Source organism: Bicyclus anynana, chromosome 4, assembly GCF_947172395.1.
Source record: "Bicyclus anynana chromosome 4, ilBicAnyn1.1, whole genome shotgun sequence".
Lineage (NCBI taxonomy): Eukaryota > Metazoa > Arthropoda > Insecta > Lepidoptera > Nymphalidae > Bicyclus > Bicyclus anynana.
Genome location: NC_069086.1, coordinates 7,877,133 through 7,897,995, shown reverse-complemented (window position 1 = coordinate 7,897,995; position 20,863 = coordinate 7,877,133). Strand labels below are relative to the sequence as shown.

Below are 20,863 nucleotides of genomic sequence, written 5' to 3'. Positions count from 1 at the left end.
ATAGAGACCTTTTGTAACTTGTTATAAGGCGACGGTTATAATATTGCACGGTAACGGTAAAGTACAGTACGGGAAAAGAGTACAGAGTTAACACGGTAAGAGGTCTTAGATCTGTGAAGTAAACGTAGAGCATTTCCACTCGACCCTGGGTGATGCTATCGTAAATAACCACATTAAAATTGAATTTAAATTAAGGCTATTCTGCCTCTAATTCTGGCTAAAATATTATGCAGATAGATTACATATGCATATAAGAATGATTGGGTGAAACTGAAATTTACTAAATCCAAATGGACTTAGATATCTATACTAATATTAAAAGGTAAAGTTTGTGGTGTTGTAGGGGGTAATCTCTGGATCTACTGAACCGATGTTAACAATTCTTTCACCACTAAAAAGCTACGTTATTTGCTAATGTCGTAGGCTATGTTGTAGAACTACGCAAGTGAAGCTGCAGGGTGGCGGCTAGTGTATGTATAAATGTATAAAATATTTCTTACATCTCGGAAAAGTCTAACTACATCAAATTTTGCATATATGCAAGGCTAGGTCTTTAGCTCTATGTGTATCTAGATACATTAGATAAGGAAAGGCCAAAAATAATTAGCTTTATTAACAAGATATCGGTAACGCTATCTCAGTTTTTTGGGTTATTAATCTTGTAATTATTTTAACTGATCTTAATTCAATGAGGTAGTCCTACAAGATTGAATTTATGATGAATAATATAAAAAAGGCACGGTTTCTTAAAACAATCAAGCAGAGTGCTTAACCAGTAAGCATTGAGTAGTAAAATATATAAAAAAAAATACAAAAAATTCAACAAAAAATTATTAGACGTACTGATACATACAAACTAAAAAAATTCCACTGTTATTTTGCAAACACAAAGTAGGTGTGTAACCTTTTAGAAACAAGTGTGGTACTACTGAGAACCAATGTTAACTAGGTACTGAACTACTGAGGAACGAACACGAAAATCATAACGGTATTTTTGTTTATAAAACTTGCGGCAAACTTGTTTTAGTCTATCATCTAAATTGAAGATGGAAGGTTAATTAACAGATTTATTTATAAGAACTCTGCTTTATGAATTTTATTTTTTATTTATACAACAGAAAATCCTGACTCACTGACTTACTTAGCTTCATCGATATAAATCGTTAGATGGGCCTCCATATTAAAGAACGCACAATTTTATGTCATTACTCGAAGACGTGCACGCACATCTTGACTTACAGCCAGTTTTTCATGTAAGGCTGAAGTAACAGTAAAAGTAGTAAGTAGTAAAGAAGACTTTATTTTTCAGAGAATAAGACCGTCACTTTTGATTTATGACGTTACCTTGACTGTTACTTGCGAAGAAGAAACTGGCCGTTAGTGTGCAACAAACACATTCTGTGACTTAAAAAAAATATTTTAAACTTTTTTTTCTTGTATAGTCCCATAATTATGCCTTCGTGATCATTTTGGAAGTGTAAAAACGCAACGCGAATAATGAGAAAGTTGTTACTTTTCATTCGTAAGTAATTCGTAAGCGAAACCAATGACAATTCCACGACGTTTCGGGGCCCATCTAACGATTTACGATCGATGCTTAGCTTAGCAAAAATCCTAGGATCATACGGTCAAGTTTTGTATAAAGACCTTTAAACAGGATGTTCCGTAATTTAATGAATAAAACGTAAATGAGAGATACACCTAATCAAATTAGTTTACGTACATAGTAACGAGATGTAGAAAGAACAGGTTTATCTTATTAAATTGTAATACCACACAAGAATCATACCTACCATAAGCCATACCATAAAAGAAGCGCGAATATGTAGAATAAAAACTGGTTACTATAATAATTTGACGACGTTAATACAATATGAAATCATTCAAAGATTATAGAAATATTACATAGATGACAAGGAAACCGAAACACTATAATTATAATTTATTACTTTGATGTCGAAGTCTGGTTGGGTATGTAAATTTTATTCTTTACGGAATGAAGTGACATTTATTAAAGCTTTTTTCCGCATCGTACGTTTCGCGTAGGAAGATATATCTACAATTTAGACGAGACTAGCAGATGTCCGCGACTTCGCCCGCGGGAAAACCTTCTATAAAAACAGAATATACCACTTATACAGGATGCTCAGGAGTACTTCCCATAACTCTAGGGTTATATTATTTAAGGAAAATTAATTAAATATGTCTAACATGTGTTCTAAAATAAATAGTTTCGGAGTAAAATATATTTTTTTTGCAAATAGATCTTAAATTGTGTCCTTTCGCATATATTATGACCTTGCCAAACTTATTTAGTGATAAATATCATGAAGTAGCTTAATAGTGAAGTGTGGAGTGCCAGTTGGAATATCTCGTCGATATCGAAAGTCTTACCACTACGATTACGTATTTCAAAATGCAAGGATAAATAAAGGCGTGTATAACAGGGACAGGAATGATTGGAATTACTTTGTATGAAAACATAAAAAATTCTTTTAGTTTAAAAAAAAATTGTTACGCAGTTTGGCTCCCAAAAATTGGACTTGTCATCACCTTGAAGTTATAGGAAATACTCTCGAATACCCTGTGTACATAATATATGTATATCTCGAAAGGATTAGGGTGCATTTTCGATGAGAATTCCTATTGCTCACACGTTCAACAATAGGGATGATGACAGATCCGAATGTATTATAAAAATCAACATATTCAAACGTAGTCATCATCCCCAATAACGTCGTATTTCAACCAGATTATCGACATAAAGCCTTGACTGCTTGACACCTAAACTTTCCTCATGAGTCACTCTATCCATTGGTGAAAACCGCATGAAAATTCCACAGAGTCAAGGATAATAATAATCGGCCTTAACATGTTCTCCATGGTAGAGTGGTGTATATCTGTAACTGCCTAACTCCGAAATGAAATTTTTTACTGTAAATTGAATGGTGAAAAAAACATAAATTCGAATTGTTAAAAATAACTCACTACTTCACAGCCCGACCTATGACCTTACTATCCTGAGCCACATAAGCTACTTACTAGACCAACAAGGCAGTAGGTATTTACAATATATTATTTGTTAAGGTGCTAAGGCCATTGGATCAGCTTTACATAGGAAGTAAAAGAAATTGTAATTAATATAACCATGTGAATTTACAGATCGTTTAAATTTTGAAGGAGGAATATATGCCATTTGCGTTTTATCCATTAACTCGTAGACTCCGCGTGATTTCACCCGCGTGGTAAAATCAAGCGGCGTTTCCCGTTTCTGTAGGAATAAGGAGATAAAATAGCCTTTAGCCTTCATCGATAAATGGGCTATCTAATACTGAAAGAATTTTTGAAATCGGACCAGTAGTTCCTGAGATTAGCGCGTTCAAACAAACAGACAAACTTCAGCTTTATAATATTAGTATAGATTACGAGACAGCCTGTATAAATGGCATAAAAACTCCTAATTACCTATAACTTTAGTTACAATGACTGCGAACTATATATATACGAGCCTCTATCAAGTTGTATTAATAAGTAGTTATAATGTGTAGGTGGTTACGTAATCGCTTTTTAGAATCATCAAGATTTCTCTAAGGTATAAAATCGCTTTCAAGGTTCAATATTCAACATTATCATGCACCGACAGTCCGCTGTCATGACCTCCAATACGATTTACGGATACTGTCTCTCAGAGCCTGGCCTTACTCTCCGGTCATCGCTTTTTACCGCATTCAAGTGCACGTAACAAAAAACGATCAACGGCTTATTTATCTCGCCAACAAACTGCCTGTACTCGCCAATAAGCTGCATGTACAGCTTTGCGAGAGTATAGATATGTTCAATAGTTGTTATCAATAAAATAAATTAATAAAAAAAAAGTAATCGAGTAAAACTTTGTATCAATAAGAATTAATCTAAAAATTCAGTGTTTTAGTATTCCGGGTCTCGCTTTTCTATTTACTAGCGGACGCCGCGCTGTTTCACCCGCGTGGTTCCCGTTCCCGTAGGGATGTGGGGATAATATATAGCCTATAGCCTTCCTCGATAAATGGGCTATCTAACACTGAAGGAATTTTTCAAATCGGACCAGTAGTTCCTGAGATTAGCGTGTTCAATCAAACAAACAAACTCTTCAGCTTTATAATATTAAGTATAGATTATTGTCATACTGCCCTATCTTTGTGTATTAATAGCTACACAAAGTATCAAATACAATATCTAATTGAGTCTAACAAAGTAGCCAATGTGTCTTCCTTCCAAGCCATTTTCCAGACTTCGATGCTTCTGATATAAGGTTGATTGTCGGGTTTTCTTTATAAATTAAAAAAAAAAACATGAGTTTTGTTGAATCATTTGAAAAGATATTAAAAAAAATCAAGATTTCCGGAAGCACATTTGTTATTGGATGTACCGAACTCTGGTAGGTTTGGACGGAAAACGCCCTGCCACAATGATTATAACTTTGTCAGACTGCCATTATTATTATATTTTTATATACCTACTTATTATCATAAATGTCATCTGGCTACTCTATGATAGCCACGAAAGGTTGTCAGTAGGCACCGCATGACATTTTTTCATGACATCTCAATTTTTATCAGTTAGCATTAAATAGTGAATACAAAATTACGTTACTTGAGAGTTTCTAATATTCTAGTTGGTTTATATGTCTACTATCAAAATATTATGGTTACTAACATAGTTAGTGAATTAGCCGACTGAACTAATGTCATTGCACATGGATGTATCTATCAACCCATATTCGGCTCACTGCTGAGTTCGAGTCTCCTCTCAGAATTAGAAAGGTTAGGCCAATAGTCCACCACTCTGGCCCAATGCGGATTGGCAGACTTCACACGCGCAGAGAATTAAGAAAATTCTCTGGTATGCAGGTTTTCTCACGATGTTTTCCTTCACCGTTTGAGACACGTGATATTTAATTTCTTAAAATGCACACAACTGAAAAGTTGGAGGTGCATGCCCCGGACTGGATTCGAATATGTAATTGTACATGGATGTAAAAGAACATAACTGCAGACCGTGTTGTATTTATGGTCTAAGTGCATTGAATGTTGAATATACTTATTTGAATAATATTTATAACACTAAAGTGAATAGGTAATGACTTTTCACTACTACAATCATATTCATTACGAGACACCTCTATGACCTCAGCTGGACGCATATAATGTCAAATTCAAAATATTCAAACAACTAGGTTGGTTACGTGCGACACAGACCAAAATTGTAAATTAGGAAGTCCGTTGTTAGTTTTTTATATATTGTACAATAACGGAGAAACAAAACGTCTTATTTATTAAGAATATATTTTTAAAGCGTATGTACCTATTTATCAATATATTATAAAGAAAGAAAAGAACGAAAGGAACGAAAAGAAAGAACAGAAAGAAAAGAAAGAAAAGTGAGAAAAGAAAGAAAAGAAAGAAAAGAAAGAAAAGAAAGAAAAGAAAGAAAAGAAAGAAAAGAAAGAAAAGAAAGAAAAGAAAGAAAAGAAAGAAAAGAAAGAAAAGAAAGAAAAGAAAGAAAAGAAAAGAAAGGAAAGGAAAGAAAGAAAATAAGAAAAGAAATTGCGTGTGTATTTAACTATTTATCGAATCGTCGTTTTGATCTCCCTTGACGCCTACGAAACATATCGGCACCTCATTTCTGATTCGCACAGTGAAAATAATATGAAATGATCTTATAAGAGATGAAATAATGTTTTCCTTGCAATTGTAAAACGTAGAGTACAACACACGGCGTAAAGCTCTATTCTAGGTTTCTATTGAATTCCTCGCTAAATCTCGGGCATAAAAAATACTTCATATATCTAGTTATCTATTCCTACTTACTCATAAAATGTAATTTTACAACAATTTACTATTGTACCTACGGTATAATGAAAAGTTTCAAGATATTGGTCTGAGTAGTAGGTACCTATTACCCGTAACCTTCTTTTATAACGAATTAGGATTGTTTTTTTACGTACTAATAGTTGCAGGAACAAGCAAATGGCCTTAAGTGGACTTGGATATAGACGTAAATGGAAAAGTATTGCCTACAAATATCACCTTGCTAAATGCACTCGCTAGGAATTTATTCTATGTATATGATATGCTGGAACTAGAAGAAAACGATAGTTCACTACGATGGGTCATCGTGTAGAGGACGGGGGCTTGTGAAAGACTTGACACACTGTATTACTGAAATTACCTCTTGTTTTCATCTTTAAAACTACAATAACTTATAAACAGTCATCATTTTGACGGCCTCCTTGGCGCAGAGGTATGCGCGATGGATTTACAAGACGGAGGTTCTGGGTTTCGATCTCCGGCTGGGCCGAGGTTTTCTCAATTGGTCCAGCAGGGCCATTATGTAACTCGGTGAATGCTTTAAAATCACAGTCACGACAACAAATGGCAGCGATTTTTCGTTTTTGCGATCATGTAACATAGATCTTCCACCCAAATGACGTCATCTCGGATCGTTCTCTGTCACGGTCACTCGTAGGGATTTATTCAAGTTTTAGGCCTGTTTTTACGTATCGATAGTCAGTTTAAGCGATTTAAACACAGTTAGAAGTGATACGTCGAGATACATAATCAGCCTGCAGGTCTGGCTGGTAGGATTCGGCCGTGGCTAGTTACCACTCTACCGGCAAATACTACCAAGCGATTATTTAGCATCCCGGTACGATGTCGTGTAGAAACCGAAAGGGGTGTGGATTTTCACCCTACACCTAAAAAGTTAGCCCGCTTCTATCTTAATTTGCATCATCACTTATTACCATTAGGTGAATGCAGTCAAAGGCTAACTTGTACTGATTAAAAAAAAATCATCAACAGCCTATTTTAACGGCCCACTACAGGGCAGGCCTAGTTAGTGGCGTTAATATGAGACGGACGAGATAACTTCGTGAAGAGGTACATAGACAAAATTCAATCAATGGAGGCGCCAGAGGAAATACGTATACGTATCGTGAGGAACCTGCATACATGACAATACGTGTGTGAAGTCTGCCGAACCGCATTGGGCTAGTGTAGTGGACTATTAGCCTAACCGATATCATTCCGGTAGGCAATGATAATTATAATCTGTAGATCGGTTACGTCACTACAAAATCACCGCAAAAGATGATCCAAATAATGTACTACAATACTGAGCGCACACATGCACAATTTTGTCTTTAATTCCATTTTATATTTATGATTAAATAGTTATTACACTTCCTGAACACACAACTCGACATTGTAGACGATATTTAGGTATTATTTGTTTAAATAACGTACCTTGTTGACCACAACTAACATTGAGTTGACTATAAATCTCACCTTTTAAGCGCCTCATTTTTCATGCGCTGGTAACACATCTAACAGTATTTAATATTATTGCCCGTAGGTATTTTCACAATAGGAAGAGCAAGAAAAATGCCCGTTAGTAAGTTAGCAGTAACTTTAACACAATGTTGTTAGATTAGAATAACATTTTTTTTGTTAAGTTTCCATTCATTGCGCCCTTGAAATAACGGCAGATAGGTACGAGATAATGACGGCCGCGTGGCGCAGTGGGTAGTGACCCTGCTTTCTGCATCCATGGCCGTGGGTTCGATTCCCACAACTGGAAAATATTTGTGTGATGAGCATGAGTGTTTTCCAGTGTCTGTGTGTATTTATACATTATATAAGTATTTGTATGTAGTATATAATTGTATATTAATATTATAATATCAACTATCTTAGCACCCATAACACAAGCTACTCTGTATGCTTACTTTGGGGCTAGATAGTGATGTGTATTGTTTAAGTATATTATTATATTCGTATATTAATGTAACAATTATTATTGTTTATGATATATTTTTTATTTTGTTCAAGCTTATGGCATATTGTACGAAAATGAATTCCATCGTTAAGATATTTCTTATTTATAGTAATGATAATTGACGGGCCATGTAGATAGCCCACCTGATAGTAAGTGGTATATCTAAACCACAGAAAACATATTATGTACAATACCAATATTGTAAGGAGGTAAATGATGCGCCGCGGCTTTTCCCGCGTAGTTTCAGTTCCCATAGGAATACGGGGATAAATTGCACTCGCAAATATTGGCGTGGCTTTTATTGGTGAAAGAATTTTCAAAACTGGTTCTGTAGATCCAAAGATTACCCCTACAACCTCACAAACTTTATAATCATCATCATCAACCCATATTTGGCTCACTGCTGAGCTCGAGTTTCCTCTCAGAATGAGAGGGGTTAGGCCATTAGTCCACCACGCTGGCCCAATGCGGATTGACAGATTTGACACACGCAGAGAATTAAAAAAATTCTCCGGTGTGCGGGTTTCCTCACGATGTTTTTCCTTCACCGTTTGAGACACGTGATATTTAATTTCTTAAAATGCACACAACTGAAAAGTTGGAGGTGCGTGCCCCGGACCGGATTCGAACCCACGCCCTCCGGAATCGGAGGCAGAGGTCATATCCAATGGGCTATCACGGCTCAACTTTATAATATTAGTATTGATTAATCAAGAATATGGTTATAAGCCGCAAGCAATATCTACATTCGTATGTAACTCCCATTAACTAAATTAAGTCATAAACAAAGGAGTTTTCCATTACCTACTTAACAAATGATGATAATTAAAATGTCATAATGGATTTTTTTTGCCTGCTAACTGACTTGACTGCAATAAAAGGTATTTCTTGGTTTACATTGTTGTTAGTTACATTGTCATAAGTTAATCAAACAAAAGCAAATTTCATGGTTGTGTTTCTCAAAAAGAAAAAGACATTTAAACGACATAACATTAATGATCATTTGATTTGTTATTTGTCTGTGTCAAAATCACGTTTTTTATGTTGAAAATAAATTACAGCAACCTTCTGCAGTTTGCAGTACTGAATTTTTTTTTTCTCAGAGTTAGAAGCGCGGAATCCTCTTCGCGCGAGGCCGACTTGCACTTGGGCAAATTTTTGTTTCTCTTACTAATGGCCTCTAAACCAGTCAATGGCAATACAGGTTTTTATCAACTATAGTGTTTGTATGAATTAGGAACCTGTATCTCTATCGACCTACCTAATTTAAATCGAATTTTAAACAGATAGGAACTTTAAAACACAGTTTTCCTGTATTTACTGTCTTGGAGGTAGTAAATAAGGCGAAGGTATCTGCTTATTTGAGAATTATAAATATTGTTATTTTCTTGTCCAACATTAACCTTCAAATTAATATTATTGATGGGTAAATAGCAAAAAAAATAATATTAATGTCCCTGTAGCCAAGTGGCACGACGATAATCTTTCTGCGATCGCAAACGCTTCGAAAACTAGAACAATGTATGGGAATGACAGATCTTGATCACGTGACCTGTCGATAGCTTATGTCATTCCCATACATTTTTTCTAGTTTTCGTAGCGTTTGCGATCGTAGAAAGAGAATCGTCGTGCCACTTGGCTACAGGGGCTGATAGTGTTTGACTATAGTAAGAGTAGTAAATGATAATTATCGGGATATTTCATAGCTCAACTTGCTCTTCGAAGCAAGCGGGTAGGTGACACTAGAAATTTGCCACCGGGCTGATTTTCTTTGTTCCTTTTTACCCGACTACGGCGAAGCCAAAAAGAAGGGTAATGATTTTGGCAGTCTATGGATGTATGGATGTATGTATGTATGACCGTGGCTCACCATGAACATTTTTGTTCCTATGCATTTCTCTATTTCAATCTGAAATATTTTCTTGTTTCGTTCTTTTTAAACCCCATTTTACGTAGTCGGGTTATAGTTTTAAAACTTTATTTTTTATTAATAGCACAGATTAATGATATAGTATCTAATATACTAATATTTTAAAGAGATAATGTTTGTATGTAATCTCTGGATTTAAAGAAACCGATATCCGTGATTACAACAGTAGTACAACAGTACGCCCCACGTAGTTCCAGTTCCCATGTGAATCGAATATTTTTCACCAAACCAATTGAAAAATTTTGGGGAACCCTATTTTTTTTGTAAAATAAAAGTAGCCTGAAGTTAGTTACTCCTTATCACATCAGCTAACTGCTAGTGAAAGTCGGCCGTCAAAACTGTTTCAGAGATTAGCCGAAACAGACAGACAGACAAAAATTAAAGAGGTCACGTTTGTTAAATTGTAGGGATCTCGGGATCTACTGAACTGATTTTGAAAATTCTTTTACCACTAGAAAGCTAAGTTATTTGTGAGTAAAGGCTGTATTTTGTCCCCAAATTTTGGAAACTGATAAATCGCTGGTGAAACAGCAGTGCGTCGGCTAATTATTATACAAAATAATGTTCATTTTCTGTTTAAACTTATGATACTGACTATTAATGAAATAACTGATCTGTAAATACTATTCCAGTTTTTATTTGTCTAATTTATTACCAGTCTAAGTGGGAACACTTAACAATTAATGCTCATGGCTACGTAACTGCGCTGCAGCTGGTATTTATTTTTATTGTTAGTTAGACACATAATCTACATTTTTTTAAATCATGTTTAATTTGTCCCTAACGGAGACAAGCTAAGATCGTTGGCCATAGAGCTTGAGTTTTAAAGTATTTTTTTGAAAAATTATGATTGGTTTTTTCGTTTGTTTACTTGTTTGTTAAGCTTGACTATTAATGAAATAACTGATTTGTAAATACTATTCCAGTTTTTATTTGTCTAATATATTAACAGACTAAGTGGAAACTTAACAATTAAAGCTCATGGCTACGTAACTGCGTTGCAGCTGGGTATTTATTTTTTATTGTTAGTTAGACACATAAGTAATTTACATTAAACATACGTATTAAAATCTTGTAGCAACAAAATTTGATTGCTATCGTTCTAAAATTTGTTGAAGCATCTCTTACACAGATGGGCAGATTTTCATGCAGTTTTTGAGAGCAGATTTATGCTCTACATATTTTTTTTTAATTAAACACAAGGAATATAAAAAAATATCGATAAGTAAATTCTTGGACAGGATAAAATGAGTGAATGAGTATTGAGTACGCTACCTATCAGTGGCGTAGCTTGCCTTTGGGGCCCTATATCAAGATTTAGGGGGGGGGGGGGGGGGGCAATAGATGTGCGGCAAATGCCGAAAATCTCTTTAGCAGTTTTTAATGTTTTTTCTCCGGGAAGCTTCAGATTAAGAGAGACTGTGGATTGAATTTTATTAATTTTTGCTTTCACACTAAAGGGGCCCCTGTGTTCCGGGAGCCCCGTATCATTGATACGGCTGATACGGTGGTAGCTACGTCCCTGCTACTTATGATAGGTTTTGTTGTGTTGGTATCAGAGATAGGAAAATGGAATATAAATGGTCCGAAGAATACTCGGACAAGTCGGAAACATCTGCCAGTATATAAGTAATCTATTTGAAATGTTAATATAGATGGCATTGCGCAAGCAAAGAGCGAGATTACGTTTACCAGTGCGGAAATTCCCTTTGTTCAGTCCTTACAAGGATTTTATATTGCCTATGTCGTTTTATTACCTATCTAACTCTGCATACCTAATACTCGTACAGAATCCGCTATTGTAGGAATTGTCATTGCGTTTACTTTATACTCTGGTTCACATGTGCCAAGATTAAAAAAGAAGAGGAAAATTTGCTAACAAAAACTGTAACCTTTATAAGTCTGGCCAAATATTTTTTTTTACTTTTTATTTTTATCGTTCCTTTTATTATTTTCCTCTTCTTTCTGAATCTTTTGTCAAATTGGAAATATCTTAAATAGGTTTTGAGATAATATAAGTAAAAAAACCAAATCCCGTTCTTATTTTTAGTTAATTGTTTATAACTTTTGCAATTTTTTCGACCGGAACTTAAATTTTTTCTAAAACTTATACATACAATTCGAATCGAATGACACCTCAACCATAGTAGGTAATAATGACATAAATGGCAAATGTGTATCAGAATATTAAGTTTATGGCGGCCAATCATAAGCCACTAACCTTCGAACCCTTTTATAGTTAACTAACATTAATTTTTGAGATAAAATGGATTTAGGGATACCTGCCAATTAATATCAGGTTCGACGTAGGTCAAATACCTTGACAATAAGCATTCAAAACAACGTATCAAACCCTGCAATTGGCTCCGAAAAAATGCGACCAAGGATGAAAATTATACTTAATTGCTATTTTTTATAGTTAAATATTATATATAAAAAGATGTAGGTATAAACTTACCCACTTAGCGATAAATTATTCATCTTGGATACAATTTGAATAAAAAATAAGACAGCATGGCTTACATTTATATATAGGTACAAGTAATTACTAAAGTAATAATATTTTGTAATTTCATAGTACGTTAGATTTATAACATTCACGTCTCACGTCAACTCTGCCACTAGATGGAGTTGGTTAACATTATTTAACAGAACACAACAGGAACAACGTTCTAGAATTAATTAATTAAATTATCATATTTTGTAAGAAAACGAAAATTTATTTAATAAGAACGATATCGTGATTTACTCACTCGGTGTGCTCTGCCAGTATGGACAGATCACAGGCACCGGTGTCAACTTCCGAAGAAGTTTCATCATTGGCTTCCAATTCAATAGAACTTTTTTCCAAATAATCTGTTATTTCGACTTGCGACACAGTATCCACGTCGATACTTCCGCTAAGTATAATTTCATCACTCGACTTCGGATTATTTTGTAAGGTCGCCGATAAATTTACGACATTGACTTCCTCGTTTTGTTTACAATCGACAATACACTCTACCGCGTCTTCGAGATGTGATTCGACATGCACTTTTGTCCTGAATGACCATTTCCTTCTGAAGGACATTATAACACTTCACATGAATTAGATAGATATAAAAGAGGTAGTAAAATTGTAAACAAGTATCGCACTTTAATTATTAACTGCCGCGTACCTAAACAGGTTATTTAAAAAATATAATACACTTGGTATTATGAATTCTTTTAATAAATATTCGAACCACTATTTTTTTCAAGAAACAATACACCACAACAACGAAACCATCAATAAAGTAAACAGTTAGATATTCAAAAGTTTAGCGATCTAATCGACTAGAAAATGAGTTTGATCATTAATAAATTGCATAATGATGATAGTTTAATTGATAATTTATGGGAAAAATCATTAAAAATCGATTATATATCGAATCCAATGGAGCGTACGTACCTCTGTAAGGTGGACGCGATCGTTGCCGAGGTGCACAAATGACTGAGTTACCGAGAACAGGCTGTACGACCGAGGAAAATCCACCTCGCGGTTCTTAGCATCATATTTTTTTGTACCACGACTTCATATTCATACGTCACCACTACTCAAATGTTTATGTATATGAGTAACAAAAGAAAACACGAAAACAAATATTTTATAATAACACAAAAGTAAAGTGATATTCTCACCGCGCTTCGCCATTTGCGACGCTGGTGACACACAAGTGGACTTACACTAATGTAGTCGCATAATTAATTATTTACAAATTGATCGTCACCGTTGTGTATATATTGGTATTTCCTTGATAATCTGTATCACGGTTGTGAACGCATGTACAGGTTTTATTTGTGTATTTTAGTATGTGTCTCTAAGCATTTGGCCCATTTGTATAATTTTGTTTGTAATAACGGTAACTACGTGAATATGCAGGCAAGTGTTTAAACACTCTTCTTCAATTATTATATAAACTGTTTGTATGTTTATGGGGTAGAGTCTGGGTTAACTGTTTATTTTTTGTAGGGTACGCAAATCATAATTAAGCGTATCACCTAATCGCAGTATACAACGCCATCTTTCGTATCAATTCATAATTAAGAAATGTGATATTGTAGGTAGTTTTTTTTCTGACTGTGTACCGAATGCAGAATACATACGTATTAGTAGTGCCGTAGACTCCATAATGGTACCTCAGCGGCGTCACTTAGCGAGCGCAGAAGCAACGCCTGATGGGGCCCAATGGCAGAAGCAAAAGAGATGGGCGGAACGACTCTCTAAGGGCGTCTCCTCTGAGAATCGGACCTTGGTATAGAGGGCCGTTCTGGAAGGGTGTTTTGGCCTGAGTGTTTCAGTCTGTCCCTTAGATCGTTAGTAAAAAGCCCACGGGTGACCTCATTCATCGGGGACCTCTAGTTATTCCAAAAAAATATCTAAATAGGTGCACTGTTCCCATTAAATTTTAAAACAACTAACGGTTTACCTAGTTGCTATACTCAGAGGCACAATTATCCGCCCTCTTTATTAATAAGACGCGAGTTTAATAAAGTGGGCGAATAAATGTGCCTCTGAGTATATATGTATAGGTACCCTCATCATCCTGTTATTTACTATTGATGATGTAAATGATAGATAATATTTACAGTGACACATTGCATATTTTTTTTGACACAAATGGAAAACTGGCGTCTCTTCTGGGACTTGAACCTCGAAAACTCTTCCTTAGAAAAATAGTGTAGTTCGTTTAGTATGTTGGTCAGGTACAGTATACGCCAACAAACGAGATTGCTCTGAACACGAGTCTAACTGCGTAGACACAATATCCCAGCGCAGTTTGAGATGTTGCAACTTGCAATGAATGTCAGAACGGACTGTAAGTTTGGCGCATACTATACGTAAGTCACTGGCCATTGCACATTGCAATTTAATGAGCTCTAATTGTGATTGACCCTTGAGCCAGATGGCAAGGACTTTATTTAACAAAGGTCGACCTACAAGAGTTATACAGAAAAACGCATTTTACCTTACTTTTAATTTAGCAGTACCTAGGTTTTACGTACATTAATGTAGGTAACCTAAGTAAGACCTCGATAGGTTGATTTTTTATTTTTAGGGCAGTTTGTTCACACTTTTTAGGTTGTGTCACAGAAAATTAACTATTTCTGATAGGATAATTCAAAATGAAAAAAAAACGTATATGTACCGACCTATCTTACGATCATTACATGCCCGTTATTTTTTGTAACTAAAAACTGTATATATACTTGTAAGAATAACAATAAGAAGGGGGTGAAATGGTGGTAGAAATTTAACATCAATTTCCACACAGGCGTCCGCTAGTCAACAAATAAAATTATAAGAATATTTCGGCATCCGTTTGAAAGAGAGTAACCTACTTAGGCTCTGCTCCCTCAAAGGGCTTCGACTAGTGCTTAGCTGACATTTTAGATATAAAATTAACGTTTTTCTCATATTTGCCACCTAAGTATACGTAGTTAGACGAGAAATAAAACCATAAATAAATTAACCTTTTTTATTGTTATAAAACTTAAGACATAGTAGCTAAAAAAATACTAGCAGGTAATAACACCAAGATTATATTATCTAAATATGTACCTAATTACTAATTGATAGAGTAACCGTAACAAAGAATTCGGTCGCGCAGAATTCAGAATTAGACACAATATGCTGGCATAGTGATTATTAATTGCATATGATTCTTCATTGATATTACATAGTTGATGTGTGGCGTGCACAAGGATTTTAACTAGGGTATGCACTATACGTACAAATCATACAAAATAGAAAATTCCACCGTCAATCTGATGAGTCTCTAAGGTAGGCAGTGCATTTTTTTGCATCTATGAAGTGCATGCCACTGAATCCAGCTGATGCTAAGTGGTAGCCAGATGCTATTACAAAGCATCCCGTTGCAGGGTGCTACCACGCATATTTTTTCATTCTCTACATGTCCTTGAATACGATCTCGCCTGATGGTAAGTGATGATGCAATCTAAGATGAAAGCGGGCTATCTTGTTATGAGTTGGATGAAAATCCCCACCCCTTTCGGTTTTTACACGACATCGCACCGGAACGCTAAATTGCTTGGCGATACGTCTTTGCCGATAGGGTGATAACTAGCCACGGCCGCCGCCTTCCACCAGCCAGACCTAGACCAATTAAGAAAACCTCAATCGGCCCTGCAGGCGATCAAACCCAGGAGTCGAATCCTGCTACATTTAGATTACATAGATTTTTAAAAAGCCTAAGTCGGCGTTGATGCAATTATTATCTGTCAGTCACCTTTTATGATTGCATTGTCACTTAACACCAGCTAAAGATCAGTGGCGTAGCTAGGTGACTAAAGGCCCTGGTGCAATTAAATAAAATGGGGCCCCACTACTATCTAATCTGGTTAAGGTTTTATAAAGTAAAAATAACAAATACATAAAAATCTCGAAAAGTGTTGAGGGACACCCGGATGGAACGCAGTTCGTTATCGAAATCGCTATAGCGCATCGCTACCCTGGAGCTCACCAGCTGTCTTCAAGTCACGGCTTACAACTATAGCAAAAGCATTACCCTCCTCCTTACGCAGTTGGGTAAAAAGTCTTAATTTTTTCCGTCTAGTCCCCTTTGACAACGCGCGATAAGGAACTTCGTTCCAAAATGCTAAGCTACTTTGTCCTCAGGTATCAAGTTTTACAAGTTCAGTTCGATCGCGATTTTCTGGTAAGGATTCGAGGGCTCCCAGAGCTCTAGTAGCTCAGACCAATTATACAAGGACCTGTATCGCACTCATAGTCACGAACAAAATTGTCTGTCATTTTCTGAGGAAAACGAGCTTACTTTTGGTATATATCTTATACTAAACTAGAAGTTCTTGCCCGTTTTTTACACAATTCAATTACACAAAAAGGTACTTTTACGGAGCTCTTTAAATGACGAACACGATTACAACTATTTAAAATTGATTCTATAGAGACAGTTTTTATAATCGCATTAGATCGTTGATCATATACTTTGACAGAAAAGTAACCTCTAGCTAGGCAGGTCCTATACAATAATTGGTCTGAGTCTAGTAGCTACGCCATTGGCTAAGATTAGATCTAAGGTTTAAGGCGCGACAGAAACCTCTGAGAACCGCAATACAGTAATGATGTTTTGCAGCAGAAATATGCATGATGGTAGCTGGATAAGCTGTTTGTAAGAGATTGTAAGGTAGGTATGTTACCCTTTTACTTGTTAATTTACGTATTATTTTTATACTGCGCGCCCGACGTTATGATTTTAAATAATTTATTTTGCCATTAATCTTTAGCTATGCTAATATTTTTCATCTTATTACAAACATAGATACAAAAATCTTAAATGCAAATTCTAAACATTTTGTGATGTGTCATTACATAAGATATGTTTTAGCAGATACCTATCATGATTATAGTATGCGACTAACTTCAAGTCCGTTCTGAACAGAATGCGTTTAGCTGCACAGTTAACAAGGCTTGTTATAATAGCTTCGCAATTCGACGTGTTACGATTTCAAAGCAGACTAGAAATTTGGTGCATACTATACCCGACTATGAAAAAAACAAATGTCGAAAATTTTGCTGCTAATACATATTTTATTGTAAACAATATTCTAAATACTTAGTGCTAGAAAAGATTATTTGAAAGATAATATTTTTCTAGAATTCTAGGCAGAATCCAAAAAATTCTCCAAAATAGAACAACAATTAATATTTGGAAGCTTAAAAGAGGGGGTTCTAGTAGGTGGACATAGTTTTACATAATCTTAGTAACTACTGCTTCAAAGATTGGGGTATCTTAAATAATTCCCTATATAAAAAAAAAAATTAAAATTCAGACCTTGTGTTACATACTCACAAATTCATCATAAATGTACCAATCAACAAGTACTGTTTTGACAAAGTAAGAATGCACCAAAATTGTCTTAAATTTTATACTTTTAAAAAGCTGTCTCAATATTAAAATTTAGGTGGGATGATTTGTTAATACAATACAATGTGCCTAACCAAACCTAAGCGTGTAAACTTTTATCAAAAGATTGCTTTTACAACATTATCAAAGAAGTAATAAATTGTCATAATTGACAGCTAATATTAAAAACTTACAACTATGTTTCATATATTTTGTGCTGCCCTTAATCTATAGTTATTGTACTAAACGTTGAACAATTAATATTTGTGAATCACAATTACGTTTAAAACATTTACGTTTTATCAAAAAAATATACTTCTATCAAAAACTACTGTCACTAATATCCTGAAAGTATCAGAAGTTATTTTCAAATCACAAGCTAAAAAAAATTAACAAAAAAGTACATCTGGAAAAATGTAAACTTTTCTGTTGGACTATAAGCAAATTCAGCAGCTTTCAAAAATTTCATATATTTTTTAAAAGCTACTAAATTAGTAAAATTGTCATTCAATGTTTATACATTGAAATTGTTACAAAACATTATTAATAGATAACTCAATGAGCATGTCAAATGAGCTTGAATTTTTTAAAGCCACTAAGTTAGAAAGTAGCTTATCTTCATATTCAATTTGAGCTCAGATTTTGATTGCAAATATACAATATTTTAAGTGGAATTGATACAAATTATCATATATGTACCATATTTGTATATGTCACTATATATATAATAGAATATAGTGAAAACAATCAATCAATCAAAAAAACAATGATCAAAAGTCAGTACATGGTATCATCAAAATTGTAAATCATTATTTAAGATGTCTATATTGTGACTGTGACTGTACCAACATAAGGACATTCCACTTCATTTGATTTTTGATTCCTTATACCTACAATGTTAATAAAAGTGTAATATGTCTACCAATTCCTTCAAACATTTTCGTCTACTGTATAAATGCTACCAAAATATAAAATAACAATGTCTAAATGTTATTATTATTTTTCAGTTTAAATTCAACATAAATAAAAGTTTTGGTCAAAAACATGGGCCTAGCTGCCAACAAAATTCACAATTTCTTATCATAAAACACAAATGGAAGGATGATGACGGAACTAGATCTAGATCAAACATATCAGGACATTAACCTACTTATACTCTAACAAAAAGAACTGGACCAAAATGTGTAAACAAATATAACACAATGCTTTAGCATGTACAAATAGTCTAATTTAAAGTGTAAATAAAACATCTGATGGACTTAATATTGTTTAACAATCTCGACTAAATATAAAGGAATGTTGGATTACATAGACAAATCATTGAAATAATGTGTTTAGATATGTAAATACCAAAAAAGGATGTATCAAATAGATAATTGTATACTATTACAAGAAAAAGAGTGATTATGAATAATATTTAAACCGGTACATACCACTATAAAATGACGAGATTTTTAATGTTGATATTTCAACCCAGCATGGATCGTGGTCGACATTAAAAATTTCGTTGTTTTATCGTGATTTGTACTCGTTTCAATAATATTCATAATGAACAACCACAAAATAAGTTTAAAATCAAAAGATTATTTTACTTAATTAATTTTTGTTCAGTAAACAAATATAAAAGTTGGCTGGCATATTTGAAACACTCATTTTGATGTAATAGTACAGTCAATGGTTTAACAACCGATAATTTTATATAATTCATGCAATAAATCAATCTAAGATTATTCACAAAATTTCAGTCTTTTGATGTTTATTTTTGATCTGTGAACACAAATGTGACATTTTAAAAAGCAGTCACCTTGCTGCTTTGTCACATCTTGGTAGTGGCTTCAAGCGAGCGCAGCAACGGTGCGCGGGCCATATACTAGAATCTGTCTTTAGAAGCATGCAGGTCGGGGTTGGTCAGGTACTGCAGCTCTTGCAACTCCTGGAATTTCTCATGGTCCCGGATATGTGCATAGTTAGCAGACAGACACATCAAATAGTGCACCAAACTCAGTATTACGAGCAAGCAAGACACCATAGCCAAGATAAACATAAACTCTGCTTTCTCCACATAATCTTTACAAAATAACTTAATCTTGTGAGCCTCGCAGATCCTCAAATCCTCTTGCCTCACAGACGACGGGAACATGAAATCGAATTGCGTGAAATCAATGCACGTCGACAGTTCGATATTTTTCGGTTTCGAACAGAGCTTCCAGAAAATCGTGAAAAGGAATGTGGTTATTACTAAAAAGCAAAGTAGTAGTAACCACACGAACGTCAGTATGTATGTGATGATCATGAACACTGCGCACGATATGCGGCCGCCGACACGAGCTCTCCAAGCCCGGTATACCTTTTGTCTTGTGGCGCCTGTAGTGAGACACCCGAGGCACAGCAACATAAATCCTAGGGCCGCCATACAAGCGCTTCCCACGATGAAAATCATTTGGAGGGCCTCGATCCAAATCAGCCGGAAGTGAAAAACTTCATCAAACATTAGTATCGAAAGCGCAGATCCACGGTACATTGTTCCACAAAACACCCCCACGCCCAAACAGCACATAATAGTTGCAATGAGGGTGGCATGCGGCACCCTCGTAAGACATCTTTGACAACCGTCCCCCATTATTTATTATTTTTCCTTTTGTATTTCACTTCGTATGATTAGAATTTTAAAGAAAAACTTTAATTTCGACTTTGTTTGAAAAATAACTTTCCAATGAGTCAAAACGAAATGTCAAATTACTACAAATGTCATTGTCATGACCATAGATTTATAGACGACAACAGTCGTCTATAAATCTATGGTCGTAAATCTATGGTCGTAAATCGTCGTTTTAAAAAAGGTATTTTTTTTTAAAAAAAACCGGACTACGGTTCTGGGGACACTTAGCAAACGTAGCAGACAAAAAACACACAGTCACGCAAAAAACACAGTCCTAAGTTAAGTACTTAACATAATACCTGTGCAACTTTGATAATTTATTATTTATAAAATAAAGTAAAAGCATAATAGAATAGTAGTCGAAGCATAATCCAATGCTTTTTAAATCATCCACTAAAAATTACTATATAACCTATTTATAAGCAAAAAATTTGGATCCTAAAAATAACTTTTAGGGTCCAAAGTCCAGTCGACCCACGTATAAGATATTCTTTGGTTATAAGTATTAGTATTCTGTGTTTTATTCGTGTTCGTGACACGACTCAATGT

General features: G+C 34.7%; 2 protein-coding genes across 4 annotated transcripts in view; both read right to left on the bottom strand.

The window, feature by feature from the left end:
• The window catches only part of LOC112053766 (multiple C2 and transmembrane domain-containing protein), a 58,261-nt gene that overhangs the window by 26,304 nt on the left and 11,094 nt on the right, over positions 1 to 20,863 (bottom strand). The window contains exon 1 of one of the 3 annotated variants that reach the window (XM_024093319.2): positions 13,179 to 13,406. The exons of 1 other annotated variant lie outside the window; for it this stretch is intronic. Coding sequence is in view for 1 of the 2 variants with exons in the window: in XM_052881371.1 (XP_052737331.1) it covers positions 12,502 to 12,818 (317 nt within the window). In the remaining variant the exon portion in view is untranslated. Of the gene's footprint in view, positions 1 to 12,501; positions 12,995 to 13,178; positions 13,407 to 20,863 lie in introns of those variants that run through there. One more of the 3 variants, XM_052881371.1, reaches the window with a different exon arrangement.
• LOC112053768 (neuronal membrane glycoprotein M6-a) lies at positions 15,233 to 20,400 on the bottom strand. The gene has a single exon (XM_024093322.2). The coding sequence runs from the start codon at positions 20,273 to 20,275 to the stop codon at positions 19,526 to 19,528; it is 750 nt and encodes a 249-aa protein (XP_023949090.1). The 5' UTR covers positions 20,276 to 20,400; the 3' UTR covers positions 15,233 to 19,525.

What these genes read in the sequence shown, in the direction of transcription:
- LOC112053768 (XM_024093322.2), bottom strand. Translation starts at nt 20,275, where the DNA reads ATGGGGGACGGTTGTCAAAGATGTCTTACGAGGGTGCCGCATGCCACC.